The sequence below is a fragment of the Mixophyes fleayi genome, chromosome 6, assembly GCF_038048845.1.
Source record: "Mixophyes fleayi isolate aMixFle1 chromosome 6, aMixFle1.hap1, whole genome shotgun sequence".
NCBI lineage: Eukaryota > Metazoa > Chordata > Amphibia > Anura > Limnodynastidae > Mixophyes > Mixophyes fleayi.
Genome location: NC_134407.1, coordinates 132538868 through 132552201, shown reverse-complemented (window position 1 = coordinate 132552201; position 13334 = coordinate 132538868). Strand labels below are relative to the sequence as shown.

General features: G+C 46.5%; 1 protein-coding gene across 5 annotated transcripts in view; it reads right to left on the bottom strand.

Annotated features, from left to right (window-relative positions):
* The window catches only part of LOC142094377 (uncharacterized), a 55065-nt gene that overhangs the window by 29698 nt on the left and 12033 nt on the right, over positions 1 to 13334 (bottom strand). For all 5 annotated transcript variants that reach the window (XM_075176454.1, XM_075176455.1, XM_075176453.1 and 2 more), the window contains 3 exons: positions 8489 to 8622; positions 6905 to 7025; positions 673 to 822 (listed from right to left, as the gene is read on the bottom strand). In XM_075176454.1, the coding sequence (XP_075032555.1) occupies positions 673 to 822; positions 6905 to 7025; positions 8489 to 8622 (405 nt within the window). The remainder of the gene's footprint in view (positions 1 to 672; positions 823 to 6904; positions 7026 to 8488; positions 8623 to 13334) is intronic.

Sequence of the window (13334 nt, the reverse complement as noted above, 5' to 3'; positions counted from 1 at the left end):
TGATTCTGAATACCCAAGAGTCTGGGGGAAGCCCTCCTGGCCTGCAACACTTTAGTAATAGTTTGTGAGAACCATAAATGCTGCAGGCATGAAAACCCATAATATCCCCCTCCTCACCCTAGACAGCCAAAGGTCCATTTGACCCGCAGCTGAAAGATGCTATGAGGTTGATGGAAATCCATTTTGTGAGCAAGCAGATGGAGGGGGTATCAGGCACATCCCTGCCACAATTCCTAAATATGTAGTAGTGGTAATAAAGTAAAAAAAAAAGGGCAAAAGGTTCTGTGCAAAACACTAGAAAAAAATAGTAGGAAGGAGCAAAAAGGGGAGAAGAGGAGTCCATTGTTTGAGGATGAACAAATAAGCATGTATTAAGCTCTTAACTTTCCTCACCTGATTATTTTTTTTTATTGTGTCTCTTGTTTAATAAAGTAAACATTTTAAAAAAAATATAGAAAGTTGTAACGATCATTTAATTTAGCATGGGAAACCAAATGGCGATATGTTTTTGCACTTTTATGAAACATTTCATAAAGCTTTTTATCTGTGTGTTATGTGGAACTCTCCAGCAGTTTTAGATATCTTACCATCCTCTAATAACGTATCTTCCTTTATTCACAAACCCCATTACTTTCAGGAACGTCACTTTAAATGGTCAGTAAAAATACTTACGTACGTCATTCTTCCCAAACAGGGCAGCATTACATATAGGGCAATGTTCCTTGGGCAAGTTCTCTGTATGCTTCCTCAAAATGTGCATTTTCATGCTGGTGTTCTGTGTGAACTTGGCCTGACATAAGTGACATGTGTAGGGCTTCTCACCTAGAAAACAAAGCAAGACATTTATTTAGCATAAAGACAAAAAATATATTCTGCTTAATCCAATGGGAAGTGAGGAAATTAAGCATATTTATAAGAGGATTTTTACTTACCGTAAAATCTATTTCTCTTTCTCCACTGGGGACACTGCCAGACATTGGGGTATAGTAGTGGGATTGGGAGTTTAGGCACTAAAAACTCTTTCATTTTTTTACTCCCCTCCTCTCCTAGATACCTCAGTTTTGACTAACCAAGTGTACTATAAGGAGCTGCCCAAATCATAAACATTCATAAACAGATCGTCTACAGAGCAAGGGAGGGAGCGCAGTGTCCCCAAGTGGAGAAAGAGAAATAGATTTTATGGTAAGTAAAAATCCTCTTTTCTCTCTCCTACCACTGGGGGACACTGCCAGACATTGGGGACATACCAAAGCAGCTTCATGGGAGGGAATGCTCTGGAGCGGCTGCATGTAATACTTTTCTGCCAAAGCTCGCATCAGAAGATGCGAAAGCCTGCAATCTGTAAAACTTTACAAAAGTATGAACAGACATCCAAGTGGCAGCTTTGCACAGTTGTTCAGCCGAAGCCCCATGGCGTGCCGCCCAGGATGCACCAACAGCCCTGGTCGAGTGAGCCCTAAGCATCTGAGGAACTGGCTGAGAAGCTTGGACATAAGCCAGACTAATAGTGGAAGTAATCCACCGAGCAATAATCTGTTTAGACGCCGGCCAACCACGCTTCTTGACGTTGTATAAAACAAACAGATCCTTTGTTTTACGAGTAGAGGCTGTGCGGTCCACATAGCACCGGAGAGCCCTAACCACATCCAGTAGCTGAAGATCGTAATCAACAGAGTCAGTTGAAGACGACAATTCCGGACGAAATGCCGGAACCACAATCTCCTGGTTGAGATGGAACCTAGACACTACCTTTGGAACAAAGGAAGGTTTAGTACGTAACACCGCTCTGTCTTCATGAAACACCAAAAATGGAGAACTACAACAGAGTGCTGCTAATTCCGACACCGTCCTAGCTGAAGATATAGCTAGAAGAAAAACCGTCTTCCAAGACAGATGGTGCAGTTCTGCGGTATGAAGGGGCTCGAATGGAGGAAGACAAAGAGCCCTCAACACTAAATTCAAGTCCCAAGGTTCTACCGGATGAGAAAATGGGGGTTGAATATGAAGGACTCCTTGTAAAAAGGTCTGAACCTCAATCAGAAGTGCCAATTTTCGCTGAAAATAAATTGACAGTGCAGACACCTGAACTTTAAGGGAACCCAGTCTGAGTCCCTTATCCAGGCCCTCCTGCAAAAAAGCCAACAGTCTAGAAAGGCTAAACCTGGAAGTATGGAAACCCTTGGATTCACACCAAAGGATATAAACCTTCCAGATCCTATGATAAATAGCCGCAGAAGATGACTTTCTTGCCCTAATCATGGTCGCAATAACTCGTGACGAAAAACCCTTAGCCTTAAGAACTAAGGATTCAGCAGCCACGCCGTCAAAGCCATCCGATCTAAATCGAGATAATGAAGAGGGCCCTGAACTAGCAGGTCTGCGCGCATGGGCAGACGAAACGGCTGATCTGCTGACATTCCCAGAATGTCTGAGAACCACACCCTGCGAGGCCAATGAGGGGCTACCAATATTGCCCGAACGCGTTCTCTTTTTAGCTTTTTCAGGACGCGAGACAGCATCGGAAAAGGTGGGAACAGATACACCAGCCTGAAGCGCCACGGAATTGCCATGGCGTCTACTGCGTATGCTCGAGGGTCCTGGGACTTTGCACAGTACCGAGGGACCTGACAATTCAGTCTGGAAGCCATGAGGTCTATTTCTGGTAGACCCCATTTCTGAACTAGAAGAGCGAATACCTCTTTGCACAGGGACCACTCCCCTGGATGAACTTTCTCCCTGCTTAGGAAATCGGCTTCCCAGTTGTCCACTCCCGGGATATATCCCGCCGATATCTGGGGAATGTGATGTTCCGCCCAGATTAGAATCTTGGCAGCCTCTTGCATGACTACCTTGCTGCGAGTTCCTCCTTGATGATTCAAGTAAGCCACAGCCGTGGCATTGTCTGACTGTATCTGCAGGTGTTTTCCTTCCAGAAACCACTGAGCTTTTAACAGAGTCTTGAGCACAGCTCTCAACTCCAATATGTTTATGGGAAGAGCCGACTCCTGGGGAGACCAGAGTCCCTGAAACCTTAACGGTCCCGTGACTCCTCCCCAACCCGAAAGACTTGCGTCCGTGGTCATTAAGGTCCAGAGGCCTGATGAGGGTCTGACCTTTGCTTAGCTTGCTCGTGGAGAGCCACCACGTTAATGACAGTCGAGTTAACGGAGACTGTCGAATGAACTGTCTGTCCAACCGTTCCTGTGACCCCGACCATTTCCGGAGAATTTCCAACTGAAGAGACCGGGAATGAAATTGGGCAAACGGAACTGCCTCGTACACTGACACCATAGTTCCTAGAAGTTTCATGCAAGAGAGCATGGACACTCGAGGACGATCCAATAATACTCTGGTTCTCCGCTGGAGGGCGATGATCTTTTCCTGAGGAAGGAACACCCTCTGAACCATTGTGTCGAACACCAATCCCAGAAAGCGCATACGCTGAGCTGGGATGAGAGACGATTTTGGCACATTCAGAATCCACCCATGGTCCTTCAAGAACTCCATTGTGGTCTGAACCTGGCGGGATAAAATCTCTGCAGACCTCGCCTTTAAAAGAAGGTCGTCTAGATATGGAATTATCGTGACTCCCCTTCTTCTCAGGGCACTTGCCATAACTGCCATGATTTTTGTGAACACTCGAGGAGCAGATGCCAGACCAAACGGAAGGGCTCTGAATTGAAAATGATCGGAACTCACCGCAAACCTCAGGAACCGATGATGCTGTTCCCATATGGGAACGTGTAAATACGCATCTTTTATATCGATGGAAGCTAGAAACTCTCCCTCTTCCATCCCTGCAATGACTGTCCGAAGAGACTCCATTTTGAATCTCTGGACTATCACTTGCTTGTTCAAGGACCTGAGATTCAGTATAGGGCGAAATGTTCCGTCCGGCTTCGGAACCAAGAAGAGATTGGAGTAGAACCCCTGACCCCTTTCTGGCCCCGCCACCGGAACCACCACTTCCGCACCCTGAAGCTTCGCCACTGCCTCCAGCAGGGCCTGACTTCTGAGAGGACAAGCAGGCACCGGTGAGGAAAGGAACCTTATTGGTGGAAACTGGATTAAGTCTATAAAATATCCTTTCGACACCACTCCTTGAATCCAAGCGTCCGACCACCACTGGCGCTTGAAGAGAAGAAGCCGTGCCCCCACCACGGGTACCCGCGTGGGGGCCAAGGAGTCATGCTGCAGGTTTTTCACTGGGACGCGACGTTCCCCGTCTGGGAGCGCCCCTACCTCTGCCGCCGCCTCCTCTGAAAACCGCCGGCTGACCCCTTGGTGGGCCGCCACGGCCCTGCGAGAAGGAGCGAAAGGACCGAAACTGAGCTGGACGCGGTTTACGAGAGCCCATAGGAAGAATATTACTCTTACCTTCTGTGGCTACCTCAAATCACTTTTTCAAGCTCCGGCCCAAACATAGTGACTCCATCAAAAGGCAGGATTTCCAAGGACCTCTTAGATTCAGCATCCGTCGTCCACGAACGTAACCACAGGGAACGTCATGACGCCATAATAAGGCCGCCAATTCTGGCATGGACTGCTACTGCATCCATGGATGCCTGTCCCATATAATCCGCCGTCTCCTGAATGTGCTCAGCGAGAACCAGGAGATTAGGTAGCGGAGCATTACTTTGGATGGCCGAGATCAACTGCTCTGCCCAAATCTGCACCGCCTTATTTGCCCATGCCATTGCCATAGTGGGCCTAAACAAGCTACCGGAAGACACATATGCGGACCGGAGCGCATTGTCACACTTTTTGTCAGTGGAGTCTTTAAGAGATACTCTCTCCTGGGTAGGAATGGCAGAAGAAGTGGACAACCTGATAATGGGTCTGTCCACCTTGGGAGACGCCTCCCATTTAATACAATCCTCTGTTGCAAGAGGGTAAAAACTCTTAAATCTATCCGGCATAACGAACTGTTTTCCTGGGTTTAACCAAGCGTCCGTCACAATCTGTACCATCTCTGATGACGGTGGGAAAGACATAACCTGAGATTTAGTCCTTTTGAAAATGGAGAAACCTGAGGGAGCCGAGGGTGTAGGGACAGCAAAACCAAGGCTATGTCTAATACCCAACACCAGGCTTTCAATATTACCCACCGAGGTGGTCATAATACTCAGCGAGTCCTCTTCCTGAGTATCCGAGACTATATTCCCATCCTCATCTGATGGGATATCTGAGCCTGGGCTACGACCCTGGTTTACATCCAGTGAGACCCTTTTGGCTCTGTGGGAGACTGCAAGTAGGCGATCATCACTATGAGTCAGAGAACTCTGAGGATGTGCCAGCAAATTCTGTCTGGTCACTCGCCCCTGCTACATGTGAAGAGCGCTGCCCTGCAGTGAGAGATACCTGAGACTCTGTAACTACATTCTGACGTATCTCTGCAGCCTGTAACATCACCGTAGTAAACTTCTCCATAGTTGCAGCAAAGGATTTAACCCAAGGCGGCTCTACTATGGCTACCGGTGTTTGAGCTGGGGCGTGACGCTCCTGAGATCCGGTCTCACAAGCAGCGCAAAGGGTACCTTTGTCATGCTGTCCTTTTGAAAGTTTTATTTTACACATGGCACAAGTAAAATACAATGCAGACCCTCCAGAGGATCCCCTGTCAGAGGACTCCTTGTTAGACATTACTGGTTAAATATAGTCTAAACTGATTATGACTAGACAGATAAATGATTATTGTCTAAACTTAACTGTTTACAGCAATACACAATTTGTAGCCAAATCTATATACCTGGGTACAAATTTGCCCCACAGTAACTTTTAACCTCTCCCGCTAGGTAGAACAATCAACCATGAATGTTTAAAATGTTTTTGTACACAACAAACACAGGATTTAACGATACCAGTCACAGAAGAGGTAAATGAGAGGAGAGAAGCAACATGCAGCTGCTCGGTGTGAGCTAAAGATGGCAACTCCGCTGTGCAGGATCCTGAGAAGCGCGGGAAACGAAGGTCCTCCTCCAGCTCCGCCTTCATCAAAAAAATGTCTGCTCCTCTCTAAGTTACCGAACAGCTCATCTATAATATGGCTGTCGGTAATCTCTCCACAACACGCTTGTTACAGTGCCCAGGTAGCGTGTGCGTCAATGCCCTCCTCCTGCAGCGCCGCTCTCTATAAGGAGGGAGCGCTAACGGACCCCGCTGCTCGTTGTCAGGGGAAGTGGGGGTATGGAGGAGGGGGCTTGCCGGCTAGTCCGTCGGCGGGGAGAGATGGATCCTGGATCTCCCCCGCGCGACCTATCTCTGTGGCCCGCTGAAGAGGTCTACCTCCGTGGGCACCTAAAGCCCTAATGGTGCTATCCACAACGAACAGCTCGTTTCTAGGGGATGAACTACCGGCAAGACTGGTGAAGGAAGACCCGGGCATCAGCCACTTCTTACCTTGCGCGGGGATCAGGGTGAAGGAAGCCCAGGACTATTCCCCCTCTCTGGGACTTAGGATCGATCCCCGCGAAGCACCCTTAAGAAAAAAATAAAATACAAACGTGAAACACTATCACTAAATAACATATAGGCAGGAGCCTATACTAAACTGGCCTAACTCCTAAGGCACTAAAAAAAACCTGAGGTATCTAGAAGAGGAGGGGCATAGCAGAGGAGGAGAGTAAAAATCAAAGAGTTTTTAGTGCCTAAACTCCCAATCCCACTACTATACCCCAATGTCTGGCAGTGTCCCCCAGTGGTAGGAGAGAGAAATTTAATATTTTATAACTTTATATACAGTAGCCTGCAGTTATCACTGTCTCCATTCCTTACAGTTATGTTTAGTCATCTGTTATAATCATAGAGACAAACGATAACACGCGTAGGCTATAAGAGGGTATTACACACAGTAAAAGTATCCAAAATAAAACCAGGAGAAAACCCAATCGCCCTTCTCACAGACCTGTGTGCGTTCTCATGTGTCTTCTCAATTTGAAGGTGTCAGTAGTGGCGAAAGGACAAAGGCTGCAAATAAATGGTCGCTCCCCGGTGTGGGACCGAATGTGGACTTTCATCCTATTTGCCTAAAGAGACATTACAAAATGAGCGTAACAGTAATGAAAGAAATGGTTCAATCTGTAAATACATCACACTATTATACAGTTAGGAATTCTTACATATTCTAATGAAGATCGTAAAGATACAATGTCATCATATTCAAGGCTGTGTTAATCTAGGCAGAATCTGACTGCATCTTTTAGTTTATATAATCAAAGGTTCCCAATTATAGCGCTCCCTGCTTAATGACAGCCTAAATACACAATATAATGCCACTGCATTAACCATACAAATAAATAAATCAAAGTACAGAAGGCGCATCAAACAGACAAAAACATGGTTCTCAACAGCTTGCAAAAGAGGAATTGAAAGTCCATCAAAAAATGTTTCTTTTTCCTTCCTTTCTCTTATCAAATAGAAAAAGTTGCTCAATGGTAATTGTTTAATGATGAAAACATTGTCTGAAATGGTGTTCAGTGATTCCTCCAAACATTTAGATCAGATGTCGTTTAAATATGTAAAAAACAGAAAAAAATACTGGATCAAAACATAATTCATCACCGATAATTTAAGATTTGCAAGAAAGCAAGATTTGAAGGTAACGCCCATAAGTGATAGTAAAGTCCAAACAAAACATACATCAAGTATTGCTATCAATATTGGACTTGCATACACAAAAGGGGATTCATTCCAATGATGTTAAGTTCATCCATGTATTCATTCCCCATTGATCCGTTATCAGACAATATGTAGGGAAATAGAAATCACATCTAGTGTATTACCTCCAGATAATTTATTAAAAAGCATAAAAACAAAACATCCTAAACAACTCAAATCTAAAATCCTGATATAGACGATTATACTCCTACCAGATAGTAGGAGGCGAGTCAGCGTGTCAAAGAGTAATCCCGATCGTCATCAGCTGTAATAAACGGCTCACTTCCAAATAGAGTGTATCAAATGGTAAGAAGCTTGTCAGCGGCCCAATCAGCTGCAACAAGCAGCTCAACTCACATCCAACTAGTATCAGACAATGTTTTCATCATTAAACAATTACCATTGAGCAACTTTTTCTATTTGATAAGAGAAAGGAAGGAAAAAGAAACATTTTTTGATGGACTTTCAATTCCTCTTTTGCAAGCTGTTGAGAACCATGTTTTTATCTGCATCTTTTAGTGGTGGCAAAAAGGGAGACTTTACTAGGTGGTAACGCAGCTTTAATAATCAATGAGCCAGCCATTTCTCCAGATACAAAAGCAGAAACATCTTTTATATGTAGCACCCCGGAAGTGTGTTAAACATCATACAAACAAAAATAAATACAATGGATGAAGCCAAGTTAAAGGGAAAGGAGGTCATGCAAAGACTGCTTGTTATTTGACATCCAGGCAGAGTTCAGTAATGAGAAACAGTTCCATTGTTCTTAGAATTTCTGACATCAGAAAAAGTTATGTAATAACACAGTATTATGTTGTCAATGTGCACATACCTCCACACTTGCATAATCGCAGTAGCAACACTGAAAGGGTTTCTCAAATGTATGTGCAGATCTTGTGTGGCGCAGTAGATCTGCTGCCGTCCCATATGACATGTCGCACTCTCTGCACTTGTGAGGCCGGATCCCTGCAATGCAAATAATGATGTATTATTAGCTTCCACCCCAAGGCTTCAGTAGCGTCATTTATTTGCTATTTTATGTCTATGGTCGCAAAGTAGTTGACACAACATGGCAGGCACAGAATGGTGTCATCTTCGAGAACAGTCAGCCTATCAATGACAGCAAGGAGATGCAGTTTCCGCGTGCTCACGCAATCCCTAGCTCCACACAACACAGTGCGTCCTCGTTTCAAGAGAAAATCCTACAATGTCATTGCAGTGACATCACAAAGACTTCCCCCAGGGTGCCCAATAACACTATTAGATCCACGTACAAGGAGTTTATACTGCATCCTTTAGGGCGGCACAAGGGGAGATTTACTAGTGGTAGCGCAGCCTTAATACACTTCCTCAAATCTGCTTTTTGAACTAAACCTTGAAAGGAACCATCTAAAATCAAATAAATCGACACAAATAACATAGCTGAAAGTGGTATAAAGACACTCCGTGTCAAAGTGAGACAATTTTGAATAACTTTCATTGTAATAATAGTCAGGGTAGGTTGACTGCACAGAGAACAGCAGAAGAAACATTTAAGACCTTAAAGGGACAATACCATGCAACAGTAAAGGATGAAATGATAAAAGCAACTACTAGATTGTGCCAGGAAAAAGGAGTTAGCACCAATATTCCCAAATCCATATGTATTAAATCATTTTCTGGTACAATGTTCCATAACACATGCAGTCAACCACCATGACAACACTTGGACCAATAAATAGCAATTCCATAAGCAATTTAAGTTGCTTTAAGCATGTAACTCAGGACAGTCACAGTGTGATCATCAGGAATCTTTATACACAACAAATGCTGCTCAATGACAATAAATGCATAAAGCACCACATTTTTTTACTAATTTAAAAGGGACTATAGTAACACTGTATTATTGGGAATATGTACTTGCCTCTTTCCTGCTCATACAAAATTAGAGACCAGACCGTAGTGAATTTCCTACTCTTTCATATTCATAGTAGTGTCAGCCTTAATTATTGACATCTATACAGACATGTACCTATACAGTTATACCAGTGTTTGTGATAAAGCATGAGGAACAATGCTGATAGTGCTCATCTATATAGCTACAATGTGCCACACACAATCCAGCTTAGCAGAGACTGTGTGGATACAGTAAAATTACATAAACATGTTTCTCCAAGTTCTCCTTAGAAGTGGGGAAAAAACAAATTAATCCAATACATAAAACACAGTTCAGGATGAGTAATACCCTGAAATGATGAGTTACAGAACACCTATTACAGCAGTAACCTCTATTGTGGGGATAAACGCTGAAATAGGAAAATAGCACCAATTTCAGAAATGTGCAGTGCAAAATACAAAAGGGGCATTGGCAGCATTTCATAGTATTTTATTAATGGAATAGCTTACTCCTGTAGTAGGATGGTCAGGCTACATAAATTATACAGTACTTTCATTAAGGGGAGGTTCTCTGACATTTATTATTATCGTTTATTTGTAAGGCGCCACATGGTTTCCGCAGCGCCGTACATGGTACAAACAGTAGACTATACAGGGTAAGACAGTACAGAACAATAAACACAAAGTACCAGTACTTCAGAAACTCCAGGCAGGCAGATACAGTAGAGACGGAGCGGAAGAACAGGTATGGAGACAGGAGGGAAGATGGGCCCTGCTCATACGAGCTTACATCCTAAGGGAGGGTAAACAGAATCAGGTACATAAGGGAGCCAGTGAAGCAACGGGGAGAGAGAAAGGGGGCAGGGGAGAACCAGAAGAGGTGAGAGGTTAAGTGGATGGTTGGTAGGCCTTAAGGAACAGGTGAGTTTTAAGAGCCCGCTTGAAGGAGCACAGATTGGGCGAGAGACGAATGGAGCGAGGGAGGTCCTTCCAGTGAAGGGGGGGCAGCACGGGAGAAGTCTTGGATTCTAGAGTGGGAAGAGGTGATCAGAGTGGAGGAGAGGCGGCGATCATTGGCTTAGCGCATGGAGCGGTCGGGAGTGTGAATGGAGAGGAGGTTAGAGATGTAAGGGGCAGTATTATTATTATTAATTTTTATTTATAGGGCGCCACAAAGTATCCGTAGCGCCGTACAAGGACAAACAATGGCACAGTACAAGGTGAAACAGCACAGTACAAGTAACAGTAAGCACTATAACTCTGGGGGCTCAGGCACAGCATGAAAGAGAGGGAGGGAGGGGAAAAGTGAGTACAGGCAGGTAACTATGGCCCAAGAGAGAGCCTTGTAAGTGGTGGTGAGGAGTTTGAAAAGGAATCTGTAGGGGAAGGGAAGCCAGTGTAAGGAAAGAGAGGGGAGGCAGAGGAGGAGCGGCGTGAGAGGAAGATGAGTCTCGCAGCCGCATTGAGAATAGAGCGGAGGGGAGCAAGGCGGGAGCAGGGGAGGCCAGTAAGGAAGAGGTTGCAGTAGTCGAGACGGGGGATGAGAGCATGGATGATAGTTTTGGTGGCATCTTGAGAGAGGAAGGGACGGATGCGGGCAATGTTACAGAGTTGGAAGCGACAGGCTTGGGCAAGGGATTGAATGTGGGGGGCATAAGAGAGAGAGGAGTCGAGAGTGACACCTAGGCAGCGGAGTTGGGTGACAGAGGAGATAGTGGAGTTGTTAACAACGATAGAGAGGTCATGGTGGGAAGGGAGCCTGGGTGGGGAAAGACAATGAGTTCGGTTTTGGAGATGTTAATTGTAAGAAAGCGAGAGGACATCCAGGATGAGATGGCTGAGAGGCAGTCAGTTACACGAGAGAGGAGGGAGGAGGAAAGATCAGGAGAAAAGATGTAGAGTTGAATATCATCAGCATATAGGTGATACTGAAGACCGAAAGAGGAGATGAGAGCCCCAAGGGAGGAAGTATAGAGCAAAAAGAGTAAAGGGCCAAGAACAGAGCCCTGAGGGACTCCAACAGGGAGAGGAGAGGGGGTGGAGGAAGAACCAGACGTGGATACGGAGAAGGAGAGGTTAGCAAGGTATGAGGTGAACCAGGCATGGACAGAGCCAGAGAGGCCGAGTGAGAGAAGAGTTTGCAGTAGGAGGGGGTGGTCCACGGTGTCGAAGGCCGCGGAGAGGTTAAGGAGGATGAGTATGGAGCAGTGACCCTTGGATTTGGCTGATAGGAGATCATCGGTAACTTTAGCCAGGGCTGTTTCAGTGGAGTGGAGGGGGCGGTAGCCGGATTGGAGAGGGTCAAGGAGGGAGTTGTCAGAGAGGTGTCTGGTGAGGCGGCTGCAGACAATCCGCTCAAGTAATTTGGAGGCATATGGGAGAAGAGAGATAGGGCGGTAGTTAGCAAGAGAGGTGGGGTCCAGATTGGGTTTCTTAAGGATAGGGGAGATAAGAGCGTGTTTGAATGAGGATGGGACAACGCCAGAGGAGAGTGATAGGTTGAAGAGGTGTGCGAGGTAGGAGCAGGCAGTAGGAGAGAGAGCGAAGGAGGTGGGAGGGGATGGGATCAAGAGGACAGGTAGAGGGTAGAGAGGAAAGAAAAAGGGAGCGAAATTCTTCACCTGATGTGGGGATGAAGGAGGACCACAGCTGGTTGATGGCGGGAGGTGAAGCGGTGGGAGTGGGGGGAGAGGGGTGGGAGGAGGAGATGTTGCGTCTGATGGCTTCAATTTTGGAGGAGAAAAAGGAGGCGAAGTCAGATGCCAAGAGGGAAAGCGGGACAGTGGGAGGGGGGGGGGGGGGGCGGAGGAGGGAGTTGAATGTGGCAGAGAGGCGGCGGGGGTTGGAGGACTGAGAAGAGATGAGCGACTTGAAGAAGGATTGTTTAGCAAGGGACAGGGCAGAGCAGAAAGAGGAGAGGATGAATTTGAAGTGAAGGAAGTCAGCCAGGAAACGAGATTTCCTCCAGAGGCATTCAGCTGTGCGCGAGCACTTTTGGAGGGAGCGGGTGAGTTTGGAGTGCCAGGGTTGGGGAGTAAGGCGACGACGGCGGATAGAAGAGGTCGGGGCAATGGTGTCCAGGGCAGTAGTGAGGGATTGGTTGTAGAGAGAGGATGCCTGATCAGGGCAGGCCAGAGAGGGAAGGGGTGATAGGAGAGTTTCAAGAGAGGCGGAGGAGATGGGGTCAATAGCGTCAAGGTTGCGCCTGGTGAGGGTGGCTTTAGGCGAGGTGGGAGAAGGGGAGGAGGACAGAGAGAAGGAGAGGAGATGGTGGTCGGAGAGTGGGAAGGGAGAGTTGGAGAAGTCAGAGAGATCACAGAGGTGAGAGAAGACAAGGTCGAGGGAGTGACCAAGACAGTGGGTAGGGGAGGAGGTCCACTGAGTGAGGCAAAGGGAGGAGGAAAGAGTGAGAAGTTTGATGGTGGCAGGGTCAGAACAGTTGTCAATAGGGATGTTAAAGTCACCCAGTATAATGGAGGGCAGGTCAGAGGAAAGATAGTGGGGGAGCCAGGCGGCGAAGTTGTCGAGAAAAAGAGAGATAGGGCCAGGGGGACGGTAGATGACGGAGACACGGAGGTGGATGGGGGAGAAGAGCCGAATGGAGTGGACTTCAAAAGGAGGAGAAGGAGAGGGAAGGTAGAGTGGGTATGACCCGAAAAGTGCAGTTAGGGGATAGGAGGAGGCCCACTCCCCCACCTGGACGCTCGTCTGGTCTGGTGGAGTGGGTGAAAGAGAGGCCCCCATAGGAGAGAGCGGCAGGGGAGGCAGTATCAGAAGAAGTAAGCCAGGTTTCAGTTATGGCA